We start from the raw sequence: 19,796 nt of genomic DNA, 5'->3' as shown, positions 1-19,796 counted from the left end.
ACGAGGAAGGGGGGCTACTAGCTACTTCGCACTTTGCTACGGTGAACCTCGGTTGGGGGGCATGCATTCATAACTTAGGATTCCCTTCGTGCCAACACAAGGGAGGAGGGGGCTGCTAGCTACTTCGCACTTTGATAGGTGAGCCACGGTTGAGGGGGAGGGGGCATGCATTCATAGCTTAGGATTCCCATCATGCCGACACGAGGGGGGTGGGGGCAAGCAATACCGTGCGCTTTGCGAGAGAGGTGCCACATCGAAGTTGCATTTGGTATTTGAAAATCAAACCACCCTTTTGATACATAAATTTGGTCCACATGCAAGTGTGTTCGTGTTCTGACCCTCTCGCGCGTCATTTTTCGCCAAATTTGTGAACATTAGACAAGTCGGATGACGCAACAGACATGGTTCACTCAAACTAACCCTGTGCCACGCCGGTGCACTTGTCACGCACACATCCGCACAGTACATTGGGCTCCACGAGGCTCCCCCTCTCAAAAATATCTGCCCGCCTCGAGGGTTTTTCTATTTCATAACACACGGTTGTTATCTCTTGACCGTGTGCGATGTTTCTTGTTCCCAATCCCGCCTGCATCCCTAGAAAATATCTGCCCGCCTCGAGGGTTTTTCTGTTTCATAACACACGGTTGTTATCTCCAGACCGTGTGCGATGCACTATCATCAAAAATTTCAATAGCCCGGCATTTCACTCCCGCCTTTGACTCCCGCGTAGTAAAATTTTCAGTACCCACGTCATTTCCTCAAACACCCCGCCCCCCCTCCACACACACACACACACACACACACACACCAAAACCTCCTCGGGCGTGCGCGCACACACACACACCCTCCCTTGCTCGAAACCCTAGCAAAGTCCCCGCCGCCGCCGCCGCCGCAAGGCCTCCATTGTCAACATCTGCCGGTTTGCCCGTGCAGCTTACCCACCGATCTCCATACCCAGGCCGCCCTAAGTTTCTTAGATGACGCCTTCCAAACGCCCCTTTTCCCACAGATCCCCATCCCCCACTCCAGAGCGTCGCAGCCTAAGCCCGGCTATGCTTCCCGTGGAGCTCGAGGAGCGACTGGCCCAAAAGAGGTGTATAGCCGTCTCTTCTCCCGATGTCGCCGAGGAAGATGGCGACCATTACTGGCGGTAGGCACTCAAGCAGCGGGCGAGAGTATGCGGGCATGTCTCGTCCGTTGGCTACGGCATCGAGGTCATCGACAGCGACGCCCTGAGGCGGGTTGTGTCACAGGTTAAGTGGCCCACCCCCAACCCCTCGGGTTCAACCGCCGTCAATCTCATTGATGGCCCCGCCGATGATCTCCTCTGGCTTGCTGTCAAAAAATTGCCATTCTACATCGCCATCGAGCCCCTTTTGTCATTTCTGAAGGACACGTTCTACGAGCCTGGCTTGGGATCCACAGCTTCCAAGTAAGACCTCATCGACGGTGACCACGAGGAGGGCACCCTCTCCGGCTCTTCCAAGGCGAAAGAGCCCATCTGCTCTTCCAAGGGGAATGCGCTCGTCTGCGACATCAAGGAGGGCACCCTACAGCCGTGCTCTTCCAAGGGGAAGGAGCCCATCTGCGACAACATGGAGCACATCCAGGGTCCGTGCTCTTCCCACGGGAACAAGCCCATCCGTGACAAGTGAGGAAACCCATGATTTGTTTTGCCATGCCTCTTCACAGGGGGAAACCCATGATTTGTTTTGTCGAGTCCCTTTTGTAGTGTAGTGAGAATATGTCCAGTTTTAATTGCTATATCTGGTTGTTTGCAGTATGCCTTGTTTATTTCAGTTGTTCACAATGTGATGCTCTATATGTGCAATTATTTACTGTGCAGTACATTTCATCAATCCAGTTTTAAACATGCCGATAGGAATGCATATATTTGCTTGCTGTTAAGCCTGTTATAGCTAGCATATGCCTCTTTTAAAGTTTTTTGATTGTTCGGTTGTTTGTAGTTAGCATATGTTCAGTTTCAAATGCTACCTTTGGTTGTTCGTAGTATGCCTTGTTTATTCCAGTTATTCACAACGTGGTGTTCTATATGTGCAAGTATGAACTGTGCAGTTCAATTTCATCAGTACCAGTTTCAACAATACCACTATGAATGACTACATTTGGTTGATGCATCTTGTAGTTAACATGCCTTTCCATTTTTATTTAACCATAACTAGTGTACTTAGACCGGCACAATACCAGTTTGAATGACCATGTTTGCTTGTTGTTAAATGTCTGGCATGTTGCAGTTAGCACACCTTTCCACTTGTTTTGCTTTACTAGCGTGCTTAAACCTGCACACTGAAGCTATCTTTTGGGGTTTATTTTGTCTGCCATGTGTAATTTTGGTTGATGTTTAGCCTGTTGTGCTTAACATGCTTCTTGATGTACCTACACAGGACAATTTTGGGAACGGGTGATGTTTTCCATCGAGGTAAGTTTCATCCCGTGGCTTATATCTGCTCACTGTTCTGGATATCGGTAGCTGGTACCATATAGGCCGGCGGCTGATAAGGGACTAATCGGTGAATCGGACTTTTAACTAAATATATCTACAACCCATTTTTCCTTAGGTTAACTAGGGTCATATGTATTATATTTGAGGCTACATAGGAACATGCACTGTACTTAATGTCTAAATATGCAATCCTAGGCTACATAGCAACAAGGAAGAGTGTTACATTAATGTTCTAATGATGTCTAGATATACGTAGAAGAGCAGCAACAACAACAACAACAACACAGCCCTGTTTGGATACTCAACTTAGCTAGAGGTTAGAGTTAGTTTCTAGCTCATTACTAACTCTGAACTAACTCCATCCAAAGAGTTGTTTGGATGGCAGGGTTAGATTGACAATAAATGCACTAGGAGAACTAGCTCCAATTAGCACCTCTTGGGTTGGATACTAGTTTTTCTGGGTGGTTTATAGATGCAACTAGCTCAAACTAGCCCTCTTGTTTAGATATACTTTAGGGCTATTTGAGCCCGAACTAGCTCAAACTAACTGTAACTCATGGATACAGCAGCAGATAATTTGTAAGAATGAACTATACTCCTTCCGGCCAATAATATAAGATGTTAATTCATCTAATATGTGAGTATATTGGATGTTATAAGATACTCCCTCCGTTCCTAAATATTTGTCTTTTTAGAGATTTCAAATGGACTACCACATACGGATGTATATAGACATATTATAAAAGAGTGTTGTACTACATCATTGTGCAATTGCTGTTTAGCTTCTAATATTAACTTGGTGCTTTTAGGTACATATGTCATTGGTAAAGATACGCGTTTCGACCCTTTCTGCGTATGGGGCAATGAGATATCGATGAACCAGCATCAAGTGAGGAAGCTGATAAAGATTGTTAGTAAAATGGGTCCAAAGATGGCAATTAAACTATTTGTTTACACTTTATCCAAGACAGCAGCGAACTGCAAGATGGTAAGTAAGAACTCTGCGGCCTTCTTTTTACCGCCCATAATGAGTTGTGTTAGATGACAATGTCTGAATCTTTTTCCTTTGCAGTGGTTGCCAAAGAAGTTTACTCAAGATTACCTCTCAAACTACATGATTGGTGGGCATGCAAAGGTTAAAGTATTTCTACTAGTACACGATGATTATCTAGATGTTTCCATGAAGACCGTGAAGGATGGGCGGTCGGCCATCACAAGGGGTTGGACTCGAGTCGTGTGTGCCTTCTGCATGGAGGAGGGCACAATATGGGCATTCCGCTTCACCTTGTTCAGCAACCAGAATATATTTCGCCTCTTTCTTTACCGTCTTTAATAGTACAAGTATACAACTGTAGTTCATCATTCTTTATTTGGTTCTTATGTAATTCTTGAACATATGTGCCTATGAATCGAATAATGCATTGGTTGTTTGAACCTGATGGATATGAATAAAGTTGTAGCATACATTCAAATGCAAATCCAAATCCGTTACAATTTGGAAAAGCAGCATTTAAATTACGGTGAAATTACGCTCTCCAGGTTGTTACGGCACACACGGTTGGTAAAACACAAACGTTTGCGATATGCACCATAATCGGAGACGGTTCACAGAGAGGAAACGTGTGCAAGCATGCACACAGTTGCCGTTTGCAAAGCGTGTGCGATGTCAGACAATATCACAAACGGTGCGGGCAAACTAAACGTTTGTGTTAGTTGCCTTATCATACACGATTCGCAACCATGAACTGTTTCTGATGAAGTATGCATCGTAAACGTTGCACCACAGAATAGTGTGTGCGATAGTTGTCGTGTACGACGATGTTACGACGGTCCAACGTTTCGTAATCCTGTCCGACACTCATACGACGATTAGCTAATCTTCTTAATGGTGAACCGTTTGTGATGGGCCGCACATCATACACGTTCTATAATAGTGAAACTTTTGTGATGGGCCGCGCATCATAAACGTAGCACCACAGAATACCGACTGCGATGGCAATGCGAGCAGAAACGAGTAGGAGTACTATAGGGGCCCTATCCCCGACGGTTTCTGGGTCATGTGGGAAGGACCCCCCCTATCGCCCACACTCAGTTGGCGACGGTTCCAAATGTCGTCGCAGAAAGGGGTTTTAAACCGTTTGTTTAGGACCGACGCGCACCAGTGCTAGTTTATCCGTTGCTTCGTAAGGGGCTGATTTGGATCCATATGTTTCATGCTATGGTTTGGTTTACCTTAATTCTTCTTTCGTAGTTGCGGATGCTTGTGAGAAGGGTTAATCATAAGTGCGATGCTTGTCCAAGGAAGGGCAGTACCCCCACCCACATATCAAATTATCAAAATAACGAACGTGAATCATATGAGCATGATGAAAACTATCTTGACGATAATTCCCATGTGTCCTCGGGAGCACTTTCCTTTATATAAGAGTTTGTCCAGGCTTGTCCTTTGCTACAAAAAGGATTAGGACACCTTGTTGCACCTTGTTTACTTTTGTTACTTGTTACCCATTACGAATTACCTTATCACAAAACTATCTATTATCGATAATTTCAGTGCTTGCAGAGAATACCTTACTGAAAACTGCTTGTCATTTCCTTCTGCTCCTCGTTGGGTTTGACACTCTTACTTATCGAAAGGACTACGATAGAGCTCCTATACTTGTGGGTCATCAACGAGCCAGTCTAGTAGAGGTTCACTAGGGACATGTTGTTGTCTATGTACCCACACATGTATTTGAGTTTCCACTCAATACAATTATAGCAAGGATAATAAACGATTATCATGAACAAGGAACTACAATAATAACCACTTTATTATTGCCTCTAGGGCATATTTCCAACATTAAGGATAAAAAGTTGGGATGAATTCTTATTAGCGTTTGTCTTGACTACATCATGTAATCGTTCTTCAAGCATTACTTCGTTCTTTTCGGACTTAATACACTAGATGCATGCCGGATAGCGGTCGATGTGTGAAGTAATAGTAGTAGAAGCAGAATCGTTTCAGTCTACTTGTTTTGGAGGTGATGCCTATATACATGATCATTGCCTTGGATATCTTCATAAATATTTGCTCTTCTGTCAATTGCCCAACAGTAATTTGTCTACCCATTGTATGCTATTTTTAATGAGAGAAGACACTAGTGAACACTATGGCCTCTGGGGTCTACTTTTATCATATGATCTATTGCTTGTTTTTATACTAAAAAATACCAAAAATATTTGCTGCGTATTTTTATCTTTTATTTTATTTGCGTTGGGTGTGAGGGTTTGTGTTCTGTGTGTAGGTGTTGTTTACGTAGTGTTGCTTGGTTCTCCTACTAGATTGATAACCTTGGTTTCATAACTAAGGGAAATACTTACTCTATTGTGCTGCATCATCCTCTCCTCTTCGAAAAACCAACGCAGATTACAAGTAGCACGCCCAACGGATCTGCTACATTCAGATCCTGTATCTTGCAAATTTTTATGTCTTCCTCCTTGACATAATCGTGGATGGAATTGAAGTGTCGCTTTATGTGTCTGGTCCTCTTGTGAAACCTTGGTTCCTTGGCTAGAGCAATGGCACCCGTTTTGTCACAGAACAGAGTCATTGGGTCCAGTGCACTAGGCACAACTCTAAGATCTATCATGAACTGCTTCATCCAGACACCTTCCTTCCCTGCCTCCGATGTAGCTATGTACTCCGCTTCACGTGTAGAATCAGGAACCATGCTCTACTTGGAACTGCACCAGCTTACCGCTCCACCGTTCAGAACATATACATATCCAGTTTGAGACTTAGAGTCATCCGGATCAGTGTCAAATCTTGCATCGACGTAACCCTTTACGACGAGCTCTTGATCACCTCCATAAACGAGAAACATTTCCTTGGTCCTTTTCAGGTACTTAAGGATATTCTTCACCGCTGTCAAGTGATCCACTCTTGGATTACTTTGAAACCTTCCAACCATACTTATGGCAAGGCTGGCATCCGGTCTTGTGCACAGCATCGCATACATGATAGAGCATGTGGCAGAAGCATAGGGGATGACACTCATATTTTCTTATCCTATGTAGTCGCTGGGCATTGAGTCTGACTCAACTTCGCACCTTACAAAACAGGCAAGAACCCCTTCTTGGACTGATCCATTTTGAAATTCTTCAAAATCTTATCAAGGTATGTGCTTTGTGAAAGTCCTATTAAGCGTCTCGATCTATCTCTATAGATCTTGATGCCTAATATGAAAGCAGCTTCTCCTAGGTCCTTCATTGAAAAATCTTGTTCAAATATTCCTTCACGTTTTCCAAAAGTTCTATATTGTTTCCAATCAGCAATATGTCATCCACATATAACACCAGAAACGCTATAGAGCTCCCACTCACTTTCTTGTAAATACAAGCTTCTCCATAAACTTGTATAAACCCAAATTCTTTGATCACCTCATCAAAGTGAATATTCCAACTCCGAGATGCTTGCACCAGCCCATAAATGGATCACTAGAGCTTGCACACTTTGCCAGCATTCTCTGGATCGACAAAACCTTCCGGTTGCATCATATACAACTCTTCCTTAAGGAAACCGTTAAGGAACGTTGTTTTGACATCCATCTGCCAGATTTCATAATCGAAAAATGCACCTATTGCCAACATGATTCTGATGGACTTAAGCATCGCTACGGGCGAGCAAGTCTCATCGTAGTCAACTCCTTGAACTTGTGAAAACCCCTTTGCCACAAGTCGAGCTTTATAGACGGTGATATTACTGTCTGCGTCCGTCTTCTTCTTGAAGATCCATTTATTCTGAATGGCCTTTCGCCCTTCAGATAATACTTCCAAAGTCCACACTTTGTTTTCATACATGGATCCCATCTCGGATTTCATGGCCTTTAACCATTTGTTGGAATCCGCACCCACCATCACTTCTCCATAGCTCGTAGGTTCATCGTTGTTGTTGTCCAACAACATGACCTCTAAGACAGGGTTACCGTACCACTCAGGAGATGTACGTACCCTCGTCGACCTATGAGGTTCGATAGTAACTTGATCTGAAGCTTCATGATCATCATCATTAGCTTCCTCTTCAACTGAGGTAGGTGCCACAGAAACATCTTTCTGTGTTGTGCTACTCTTTGGTTGAAGTGAAGGTTCAACAACCTCATCAATTTCTATCTTCCTCCCACTCAATTCTTTCAAGAGAAACTCTTTCGCGAGAAAGGACCCGTTCTTAGCGACAAACACTTTGCCTTCGGATCTAAGATAGAAGGTATACCCAACCATCTCTTTTGGGTATCCTATGAAGACGGATTTGTTCGCTTTGGGTTTGAGCTTTTCCGGCTGAAGCCTTTTGACATAAGCATCGCAGCCCCAAACCTTAAGAAACGACAACTTAGGTTTCTTGCCAAACCACAGTTCATATGGTGTCATCTCCACAGACTTAGATGGTGCCCTATTTGAAGTGAATGCAGCTGTCTCTAACGCATAACCCCAAAGAATGCACCATATCCAATAAGGTACGATTACAATGTTCGGACACACCATTACGCTGTGGTGTTCCAGGCGGCGTCAATTGTGAAACAATTCCACATTATCTTAAGTGATTGCCAAACTCATAACTCAGATATTCTCCCCCTTGATCGGATCGTAGGAATTTAATCTTCTTGTTATGATGATTCTCAACTTCACTCTGAAATTGCTTGAACTTTTCAAACGTTTCAGACTTATGCTTCATCAAGTAAATATACTCATATCTACTCAAGTCATCGGTGAAGATGAGAAAGTAACGATATCCATCGCGCGCGTCAACGCTCACCGGACCGCACACATCAGTATGTATGATTTCCAACAAGTCATTTGCCCGTTCCATTGTTCTGAAAAATGGGGTCTTAGTCATCTTGCCCATGAGGCATGGTTCGCATGTGTCAAGTGATTCAAAATCAAGTGACTCCAAAAGTCCATCAGCATGGAGTTTCTTCATGCGCTTTACACCAATATGACCAAAGTGGCAGTGCCACAAGAAAGTGGTACTATCATTATCAACTCTACATCTTTTGGCATCAATGTTATGAACATGTGTATCATCACTATCGAGATTTAATAAGTATAAACCCCTCACAATGGGTGCATGACCATAAAAGATATTACCCATATAAATAGAACAACCATTATTCTCTGATTTAAATGAGTAACCGTCTCGCATTAAACAAGATTCAGATATAATGTTCATGCTCAACGCAGGCACTAAATATCAATTATTCAGGTTCATCACTAATCCCGATGGTAATCGAAGAGCGAGCGTGCTGACGGCGATCATATCAACCTTGGAGCCATTTCCCACGCGCATCATCACTTCGTCCTTTGCCAGCCTCCTTCTATTCCGTAGTTCCTGCTTTGAGTTGCAAATGTGAGCAACCGAACCGGTATCAAATACCCAGGCACTACAACGAGAGTTGGTAAGGTACACATCAATAACATGTATATCATATATACCTTTGTTGACGTTGGCCCCCTTCTTGCCGGCCAGATACTTGGGGCAGTTCTGCTTCCAGTGGCCAGTTCCCTTGCAATAGAAGCACTCAGTTTCCGGCTTGGGTCCAACCTTGGGTTTCTTCACAGGAGGAGCAACTGCTTTGCCACCCTTCTTTCCCTTTCTCTTCTTGAAACTAGTGGTTTTATTCACCATCAACACTTGATGCTCCTTCTGGATGTCTGACTCAGCGACTTTCAGCATCGTGAATAGCTCGGAGAATGACTTGTTCATCCATTGCATGTTATAGTTCAACACAAAGCTCTTGTAGCTAGGTGGTAGCGATTGAAGAACTCTGTCAGTGACAGCCTCTGGTGGGAGCTCAGTTCCCAACTCAGCCAGACGGTTGTAGTACCCAGACATTCTGAGTATGTGCTCATTAACAGACCCATTCTCCTCCATCTTGCAGGCATAGAACTTATCAGAGGTCTCATACCTCTCGATCTGGGCACTCTTCTCAAAGATAAACTTCAACTCCTGGAACATCTCATATGCTTCATGACGTTCAAAAAGCCTTTGAAGTCCCGGCTCTAAGCCATACAGCATGGCGCACTGAACTATTGAGTAGTCATCAATACGCGACTGCCAGGCGTTCACAACGTCCACAGTCGCTGGAGGGGGTGGCGCACCAAGCGGTGCATCAAGGACATAAGACTTACGGGAAGCCGTGAGGATAATCCTCAGATTATGAGCCCAGTCCATAAAGTTACTTCCATCATCTTCCAGCTTAGCTTTCTCTAGGAACGCATTGAAATTCAGGGGAGCTACTGCGCGAGCCATTGATCTACAACATAAGTTTGCAAAGATAACTTAGACTACTGTTCATGATAAATGAGTTCAATTAATCATATTACCTAAGAACTCCCACTCAAATCAACATCCCTCCAGTTGTCCGAGTGTAACACGATCCAAATTCACCAACCCAAGTCCGATCATCACATGAGATGAGGTGGTTTCAATGGTGAACATCTCCATGTTGATCATATCTACTATATGACTCGTGTTCGACCTTTCGGTCTCTTGTGTTCCGAGGCCATGTCTGCACATGCTAGGCTCGTCAAGTTTAACCCAAGTGTTCCACATCTGCAAAACTGGCTTGCACCCGTTGTATGCGAACGTAGAGTCTATCACACCCGATCATCACATGGTGCTTCGAAACGACGAACTTTCGCAACGGTGCACACTTGGCGAGAACACAATTTTATCTTGAAATTTTAGTGAGGGATCACCTTATAATTCTACCGTCGCCCTAAGCAAAATAAGATGCATAAAAGGATTAAAATCACATGCAAATCATAAGTGACATGATATGTCCATCAACTTGTGCTTTTGATCTCCATCTCCAAAGCACCGGCATGATCTCCATCGTCACCGGCATGACACCATGATCTCCATCATCATGCCGCCATCGGGGTTGCCATGTGAACCATGCTTCTACTACTATTGCTACTGCTTAGCGATAAAGTAAAGCATTACATAGCGCTTAATGATTGACACGCAGGTCATACAATAATTAAAGACAACCCTATGGCTCCTGCCAGTTGCCGTATGCATTGACATGCAAGTCAATATGAATTATTACAAACATGATCATTTCATACATCAAATATATCTCATCATGTCTTTGGCCATATCATATCACAACATACCCTGCAAAAACAAGTTAGACGTCCTCTAATTGTTGTTGCATGTTTTACGTGGCTGCTATGGGTATCTAGCAAGAACGATTCTTACCTATGCAAACCCACAACGGTGATATGCAAGTTGCTATTTAACCTCCTACAAGGACCGCCTTTGTCGAATCCGATTCAACTAAGGTGGGAGAGACAGAAACCCGCCAGCCATCTTTATGCAACAAAGTCACGTGTCTGTCGGTGGAACCGGTCTCATGTACGTGGACATGTAAAGTTGGCCCAGGCCGCTTCATCCCACAATACTGCCGAATCAAGAAAAGACCAAGGAAGGAAGCAATCTGAATATCAACTCCCACAAACTCCTTTGTGTTCTACTCGTGATGTCATCTACGCATAGACCTAGCTCATGATGCCATTGTTGGGAAATGTTGCATGGGAAACAAAAAATTTCCTACACTCACCAAGATCAATCTAGAAGATGACCATCTACGAGAGGGGAGATTGCGTCTACATACCCTTATAGATCTCTAACCGGAAGCGTTAAGAAACGCAGTTGATTTAGTCGAATGTCTTCGCGATCCAATCACGATCCGTCCCGCGAACTCCCGATCCAAGTGCCGAACGGACGGCACCTCCGTGTTCAACACACGTATGGCTTGATGATGCCTTCACCTCCTCGATCCAGCGAGCGATGGTGAAGTAGTAGCTCGACTCCTCCGGTAGCACGACGGCATGGAGGCGGTGGTGGTGGCGGAATCTCAGCAGAGCTTCGCTAAGCACTACGGAGAGGAAGAGGGATGCGAGGGAGAGGAGAGGCAGCGCCGTTGCGTGGAGATGTGCTCTTCGGGTGCGGCTGCCCTCTCTCTACCTCTCTATATATAGGGGAAGGGAGGAGGGGGTGGCGCCCCTAGGGTTTCCTCTAGGGGGGCGGCGGCCAGGGCAGATGGGATCTCCCCTAGGGTGACTTGCCCCCCAAGCCGGGAGGTGGGAAGCCCTAGGGGAACGCCCCAACCCTCCTGGTTATGTGAGATGGGGTGAGGGGGGCGCTCAGCCCCTTAATGGGCTGGTTTGCTCCCTCCCCTTGTCCCATGGGGGCCCCCAACACTTGTCGGGCCCCCGAAACCCCTTTCGGTGACGCTGGTCATCACCCGGTACCCCCAGAACAATTCCGGACTCCAATACCCTTCGTCCAATATATCGATCTTCACCTCTGGACCATTCCGGAGTTCCTCGTCATGTCCGGGATATCATCCGAGACTCCGAACAACCTTCAGTAACCACCATAATGACTCAACTATACTTATATTGTCACCAAACGTTAAGTGTGTAGACCCCGCGGGTTCGAGAACTATGCCGATATGTCCGAGACACCTCTACGGTCAATAACCAATAGCGGGACCTAGATGCCCATATTGGTTCCCACATATTCTACGAAGATCTTATCGGTCAAACCATGATGTCAAGGATTCAGCTAATCCCGTATGTAGTTCCCTTTGTCTATCGGTATGTTACTTGCCCGAGATTCGATCTCGTTACCGACAAGTCTCTTTAATTGTTCCGTAATACAAGATCTCGTGGCTAACTCATTAGTCACATTGCTTGCAAGCTCATTGTCATACTATATTACCGAGTGGGCCCTGAGATACCTCTCTGTCATACGGAGTGACAAATCCCAGTCTTGATCCATGCCAACTCAACAGACACCCTCAGAGATACCTGTAGAGCACCTTTATAGTCACCCAGTTATGTTGTGACGTTTGGTACACACAAGGTACTCCTCTGGTGTCAGTGAGTTGCATGATCTCATGGTCATAGGAAAATATACTTGACATGTGGAAAACGATAGCAATAAACTTGACACGATCATATGCTACATTCATAGTTTGGGTCTTGTCCATCACATCATTCTTCTAGTGATGTGATTCCATCATCAAATGACAACTCATGTCTATGACTAGGATACCATAGCCATCTTTGATCAACGAGCCAGTCCGGTAGAGCCTCACTAGGGACATGTTGTTGTCTATGTACCCACACATGTATTTGAGTTTCCAATCAATACAATTATAGCATGGATAATAAACGATTATCATGAACAAGGAAATATAATAATAACCACTTTATTATTGCCTCTAGGGCATATTTCCAACATTAAGGATAAAAAGTTGGGATGAATTCTTATTAGCGTTTGTCTTAACTACATCATGTAATCATTCTTCAAGCATTACTTCGTTCTTTTCGGACTTAATACACTAGATATATGCCGAATAGCGGTCGATGTGTGAAGTAATAGTAGTAGATGCAGAATCGTTTTGGTCTACTTGTTTTGGAGGTGATGCCTATATACATGATCATTGCCTTGGATATCGTCATAATTATTTGCTCTTCTGTCAATTGCCCAACAGTAATTTGTCTATCCATCGTATTGTTGGGGAACATAGTAATTTCAAAAATTTCCTACGCACACGCAAGATCATGGTGATGCATAGCAACGAGAGGGGAGAGTGTTGTCTACGTACCCTCGTAGACCGTAAGCGGAAGCGTTATGACAACGCGGTTGATGTAGTCGTACGTCTTCACGGCCCGACCGATCCTAGTACTGAACATACGGCACCTCCGCGATCTGCACACGTTCAGCTCGGCGACGTCCCACGAACTCACGATCCAGCAGAGTGTCGAGGGAGAGTTCCATCAGCACGACGGCGTGATGACGGTGATGATGAAATTACCGGCGCAGGGCTTCGCCTAAGCACTACGACGATATGACTGAGGTGGATTATGGTGGAGGGGGGCACCGCACACGGCTTGGAAGAATCAACTTGTGTGTCCTAGGGTGCCCCCCTACCCCCGTATATAAAGGAGCAAGGGGGAGGCCGGCCAGCCTTGGGGCGCGCAAAGGAGTGGGAGGAGTCCTCCTCCTAGTGGGAGTAGGACTCCCTCTTTCCTAGTCCCACTAGGAAGGAGGAAGGGGGAAGGAAGGAGAGGGAGAGAGGGAGGAAAGAGGGGGCGCCGCCACCCCCTCCTTGTCCAATTCGGACTCCCAAGGGGGGGCGCGCGGCCAGCCCTAGGCCCTCTCCTCTCTCTCTTTCCCACAAGGCCCATGTTGGCCCATTAGATCCCCCGGGGGTTCCGATAACCCCCCGGCACTCCGATAAATATCCGGTGACCCACCCGGAACTCATCCGGTGTCCGAATATAGTCGTCCATATATCAATCTTTATGTCTCGAACATTCCGAGACTCCTCGTCATGCCCGTGATCACATCCGGGACTCCGAAATATCTTCGGTACATCAAAACACATAAACTCATAATACCGATCGTCACTGAACGTTAAGTGTGCGGACCCTACGGGTTCGAGAACTATGTAGACATGACCGAGACACGTCTCCGGTCAATAACCAATAGCGGAACCTGGATGTTCATATTGGCTCCCACATATTCTACGAAGATCTTTATTGGTCAAACCGCATAATATAACAGTATAGGTTGTTCCCTTTGTCATCGGTATGTTACTTGCCCGAGATTCGATCGTCGGTATCTCAATACCTAGTTCAATCTCGTTACCGACAAGTCTCTTTACTCGTTCTGTAATGCATCATCCCGCAACTAACTCATTAGTCACATTGCTTGCAAGGCTTATAGTGATCTGCATTACCGAGAGGGCCCAGAGATACCTCTCCGACAATCGGAGTGACAAATCCTAATCTCGATCTATGCCAACTCAATAAGTACCATCGGAGACACCTGTAGAGCACCTTTATAATCACACAGTTATGTTGTGACGTTTGGTAGCACACAAAAGTGTTCCTCCAGTATCCGGGAGTTGCATAATCTCATAGTCATAGGAACATGTATAAGTCATGAAGAAAGCAATAGCAATATACTAAAAGATCAAATGCTAAGCTAACAAAATGGGTCAAGTCAATCACATCATTCTCTAATGATGTGATCCCGTTAATCAAATGACAACTCATGTCTATGGTTAGGAAACTTAACCATCTTTGATTCAACGAGCTAGTCAAGTAGAGGCATACTAGTGACACTCTGTTTGTCTATGTATCCACACATGTATCAAGTTTTTGGTTAATACAATTCTAGCATGAATAATAAACATTTATCATGATATAAGAAAATATAAATAACAACTTTATTATTGCCTCTAGGGCATATTTCCTTCGCGTATGCTATTTTTTATGAGAGAAGCCACTAGTGAACACTATGGCCTCCAGGGTCTACTTTTATCATAAGATCTATTGCTTGGTTTTATACTCAAAAATGCCAAAAAAAATTGCTGCATATTGTTATTTTTATTATTTGCGTTGGGTGTGAGGGTTTGTGTTTTGTGTGTAGGTGTTGTTTACGTAGTGTTGCTTGGTTCTCCTACTATATTGATAACCTTGGTTTCACAACCAAGGGAAATACTTACTCTACTGTGCTGCATCATCCTCTCCTCTTCGAAAAACCAACGAAGATTACAAGTAGCACCCCCAACCGCTCCGGCCACCGCGTTGACCTGATCCAGAAGGTGGGCTCGGCCGCGTGTAGCCGATCGTATAGGGGTAGGCGCGCCGACGGGGTGGGTAGTGGCGGCGCACGATGGAGCATGGTGAGGCGGGGCGAGGCGGGGCAGGAGGTGGAGATGGGAAATGGGAGGCAGGGTTACGCGGGAGGTTGTTTTTCTTGCTTTTCTCTCGGCCGTGCCGGTTCGGGTTGACTTATTATGAGGACTGCGTGTTGAATACCTAAAACAATAGGGATTCTTATGTAAAATTAGCGACGGACGGTCAAAAGCACTAATGGCATTATTATTCCTCTCTTTTGTTGGATTCGTGTTAGAAATATCTGAAGAACCACAAAAATCCGATGAAACCAGATAGAAACCACTATGAAAAACATCGCAAATTCTTGAGCCATCAACTCCCCCAAGCTTAAGATTTGCTCCTCCTTGGGCAAACAAGAAATTAAGAGAGTGAAATGGAGTTTGGTTGAATGGAAAGAATTTCACCGGCTCGAGAAAATATATCATACCCATCTTCTCTTATCTTGCAAGATCATTCAAGAAAGGATTTGCAATTGAGTAGTTGCACCTAAACTCGTTGCCTAACCACGTAGAGTCTCATACCATTAGTTATTTAAAAGATAAAAGGATGTACACATGAAAATATTAATTGTCCTAGTCTTTATTAGAATCAGTCTAACAGTCAAACCACTGTATGTGGAGGCTTTAAAAATGACGTGGCACTGGCTTATAGCCAACAGACGGATGTGCTAATATTAACCATGATCTGATGACGTCCACGTGTGCAAATGCACCGCAATGGCCCCTTATTTCCACACAAATCAAGAATGAAGACAACAAAGCGAACCAACCTGTGGTTGGATGGTTAGAAGGACAGTGGTATCTCCAACCCACCAGGGTTCAAATCCTGATGCTTCTATTTATCTTGAATTTATTTTAGGATTTCCGACGATACGCGTTCAGTGGGAGGAGACGTTCCCGGCGACTACGAGTCACATGCCGGCTCAGTCTCTCGGAGACCCTCATAGGGATAGAGTGTGCGTGTGTATGTTTATAGGGGTGAGTGTATGCACGTATATATGAGCATTTGCGTCTGTACTATGTTAAAAAAAAGAATGGAGACAACAAAGTTTGCAGCAATGGATGTAACAGAAGTTGGGCCCAAAAATGTTGTAACAAAAGACTGCCCCAAAACGAACGGCCCATGAGGTTTAGTCCTCCCTCATAGCCCAACTTCCCTCGTTGAAAGCCAGTCGGATCTCCCGAGTCCCGAGCGAACCCCAGCGAGAGCAAATCCTAGGAGGATGATGGAGGCGGAGGGGGAGGGCTTGCGGTCGATGATGGCGGCGGAGACGGAGACGGCGGAGGAGTGGAAGCTGGCGCGTGAGTCCGAGTGCCGTTTGCGCAATTGCGAGTGCCGCTGGCGTAGTCTCTGCTCCCCCCGGATCCCCCGCGTGGCCCCCGGGACGGACTACTCTTCCACCCCCGCCGGTGCCGGCGCCGGACCGGCCCGGCTGGTCGCTGCTCGTCGGCCTCAAGGACGGCGCCGTCCTACGGCTCAAACGCCTCCGCGTGGCGCGGTCCGGGCGGATCCTCGGCCGGAGCGACGACGCGCTCGAGGCTTTCCACGACATCAAGACGCGGACTGGTCGCAGGTTCGACGCCAGCGCCGCCCTGCCTCCCGACGGCCGCTCGCTCTGCGTCCTGCCCCAGGAGGACGACGGTGCCGGCAAGCAACCCCATGCCCTGCACCTAACTCTGCAGCAGCCCCAGACAGACACATCTCCGGAGCATCTTCCTTTCCCGCCGGAGATTCAAGCAGGGAGGAGTCGTAACTGCATGCCCATCTCCGCCGCTGGCCACATCTTTGCTCTATGCCCCATCGTAGAATATGGCGGCAAGTTGAGCCTCCTCATGCGACCCCTGCATCCGCTCCCCGAGGGCGGGGGCGTGGGCCAATGGGAGCAGGTCGGCCAACACAAACACGACAAGGACAAGTACCGGTGGTTGGGCGGCGGGTTCCTCCCGCGACTGGACCCCGGTGCTCACCGACGAAACAAGGCCGCCGCGAGACTACATCCCTATCGTCGGCCGCGGCGTCTACATGGAGCAAGACAATGCCATCTACATGCTCCGTGGGAACACCATCTATGCCTACAAGCTCAGCTACATACACCAGGATCAGGGTGATGATCAGGGGAGGGGGAGGCTCAGGCTGGATCCGCCCATCACCATCGACTCTGTATGTCCTCACAGTTCATGTCATGGGTGTGGCTTCCTCACCCGTCTCGACGGTCGGCTCATGTGCTCCGTCTGGATCAGCCTGGCACCACGTCAACAATTAGAAGATTGCCGGTGTGACAACCTACATGCCATTGTCACCACCTTCAACCTCCAAGATCCAGCTCAGGGGGGAATACAGGTGCTGCATTCCTCTTTCCGCCGGGTAGACATGGAGCGCAATCGAGAGAACCAGGAATTCTGCTTTCTACAGTAAGCAGCAAACTAGCTAGTTTACTTTTTCCACGCACAGATTATTTGACCATTTATTTATTTGGTCGCCTTGTTTACGTATTTGTTGTCTACTGTCAACTAATCATGGATCAATTAGGGAGTACGAGGACAAGGATTGTCCGGTGCTGCTGCAACACCAAGAAGGGCAAGAGAAGGATCTAACCAGCTGTTCCCAGCAACACGTCGACCAACCCTCCAAGATGCTTGATTGTTGCAGGTCTTGCTTGATCTGAATTAATTTAGATTCATGTTTAACCTAGCTTATTACATCTTTCTTAGTGAGTTTCTCTTGGTGAGTGGAGTGATGACATGTTTAATTTGGTTCTTGCTGCAGACGGTTTCTCGAAATGAAAGACTGTCCAAGCTTTTGCTTTTCCTGCGGCACCAAAGGTCACGTTGCCCGCGACTGCTCTCTCCCGTCACAGCAGCCCTTGCCGGCAATGCCTCACCGCACGCTGGTTGGCCGTCCTTCAATGCAACACCGAGTCCCTTTTGAAAGGCGTCCGGTTGCTACAACAAGTATCAATAAAGATCTGTTTATCATCTGCCAAGCTGGGTCAGAACTAGTCATCTACCATACAGGCGTCATGGATGAGACTTCACTGTTGCAAGGAGGAGGAGACGACGGCAAGCCTCTCCAACCGTCGTGTTATGTTGCAGCATATGTTGGTGATGGTGACTATTGGCACTTTTTCCTTCACAGTGGCTCAAAAATACACGCCGTTTCGAGGAAAAGAGATGGCATGCTTGAGTTTAGTCTGAACAAGGACCGTACGATGGCTATGGATCGTCTATCTGTACGGCGGCTGCCAAGTGCTGATACTTTTGTTTTGTTTATCACAGTTGGTGGAGTGACCATTGCCCTTACTGATACTCTGAAAGTTTTCCATCAGACAAGGTTCAGTTATGGATCCACCACGTGGCTGCGTTGCAAGACAGATCAGTCGCATGTTCTCCACAGGAAGGTTATGATATCTGGATATGTAGCAGTGAATGACGATTCCTTTATAGTCTGTGATGCTCTCACAGGTTCCTGTCTTTTGTTTGACCTGGGTGCCAAGCAATGGCGTGTTGTCATGCCTTGGGCAGCATTCGCAGAGGACCTGCCAAGGACTTGCCCTACAAAGTGCCATTTAAATGGTAGATGTGTGTCTGTCGATGGCTTTATCTACACATGCAGAGATGGAGGGCTTGCCGCTTATCAGCTGCTTGATAAAGATCATTCTGTGTATCTCAGCGAGCCCATCCTTTTGCCATTCTCATGGCTTGTGGATGATTGTGTGGGTGAGGACATGTGCTTGGATTATGCTGGCAAAGATGTGGACTCTGGTGCTATTTTGTTTTACGTGGTGCAACTGCAAAGTGAGTATATGTAACTCTCTGTCTCTCGATCTCTGATGTCATTTGTGCATGCATTGCATGGTTTTTGTGATCAGTCAGTTCATGGAAGATATCTATAGTGTTGCTGTACTAACATATGTGTACGTACGTATATGCTGCTAGGTGGATATCGTCCGCCCAAGCATGATGTACAGATCACCATTGTCCAGGTTAAGACTAAAGCAACAACCAGCAGCAAGAAAAGGGAACCAGTGCGAGTTACCCCCGTGGACTGTGTCACGCGGTTCATACATCACGAGGAAGCCGTCGATGCCAGATGCTGCTTTGCGCTCTAGCTCCATCTTGTTTGTGATGGATGCATGCATGCATGAGTTACCCTATTATTACTTATATGTTCCCAGCATGCAATGTTTGTAACCTCTAACCTTGCTTGCATGGCATCTTTTGGAAGCTGCAACTAGTTGTATATTTTGGTGATGTATAACTTATATTTATCTAGACTATTAGTTGTATTTTGGTTGTGGTGAAACTTATATTTATCTAGGCTAGAGGGCCTGTATGTAATGGCTGGTGACCTTGGTTAAATTAATGATCCCAAACATTTGCTACCTGTAGCCAAGTATTAAGGCTTGACAAGAAAACGGTACTAGTGCTTAATTTTGCTCATAAGGTTGACCTAGCTGTGAAATAACTATTACACTTCTGCTTCGGTAGACCCCCTCCAACACAAGGATGGTCAGGATTGTCCGATACCCCTTTAAAACGAAGGGCGCGATGGGATTATTTGAAAAAGAGAACGCCCGCCCACCCACCCGCCC

General features: G+C 46.0%; 1 protein-coding gene across 1 annotated transcript; it reads left to right on the top strand.

Moving 5' to 3' along the window:
- The first annotated feature begins 17,746 nt into the window (after window positions 1-17,746).
- Window positions 17,747-19,501, top strand: LOC123124307 (uncharacterized). The gene is made up of 3 exons (XM_044544947.1): window positions 17,747-17,854; window positions 17,972-18,999; window positions 19,141-19,501. The coding sequence occupies exons 1-3, from the start codon at window positions 17,838-17,840 to the stop codon at window positions 19,311-19,313; spliced, it is 1,218 nt and encodes a 405-aa protein (XP_044400882.1). The 5' UTR covers window positions 17,747-17,837; the 3' UTR covers window positions 19,314-19,501.
- The last annotated feature ends 295 nt before the right edge of the window (window positions 19,502-19,796 follow it).

The sequence above is a fragment of the Triticum aestivum genome, chromosome 5D (assembly GCF_018294505.1).
Source record: "Triticum aestivum cultivar Chinese Spring chromosome 5D, IWGSC CS RefSeq v2.1, whole genome shotgun sequence".
In the NCBI taxonomy this organism is placed as follows: domain Eukaryota; kingdom Viridiplantae; phylum Streptophyta; class Magnoliopsida; order Poales; family Poaceae; genus Triticum; species Triticum aestivum.
Note: the sequence above shows the minus strand (reverse complement) of the source record. Positions and strands in the feature narration are given on the sequence as shown.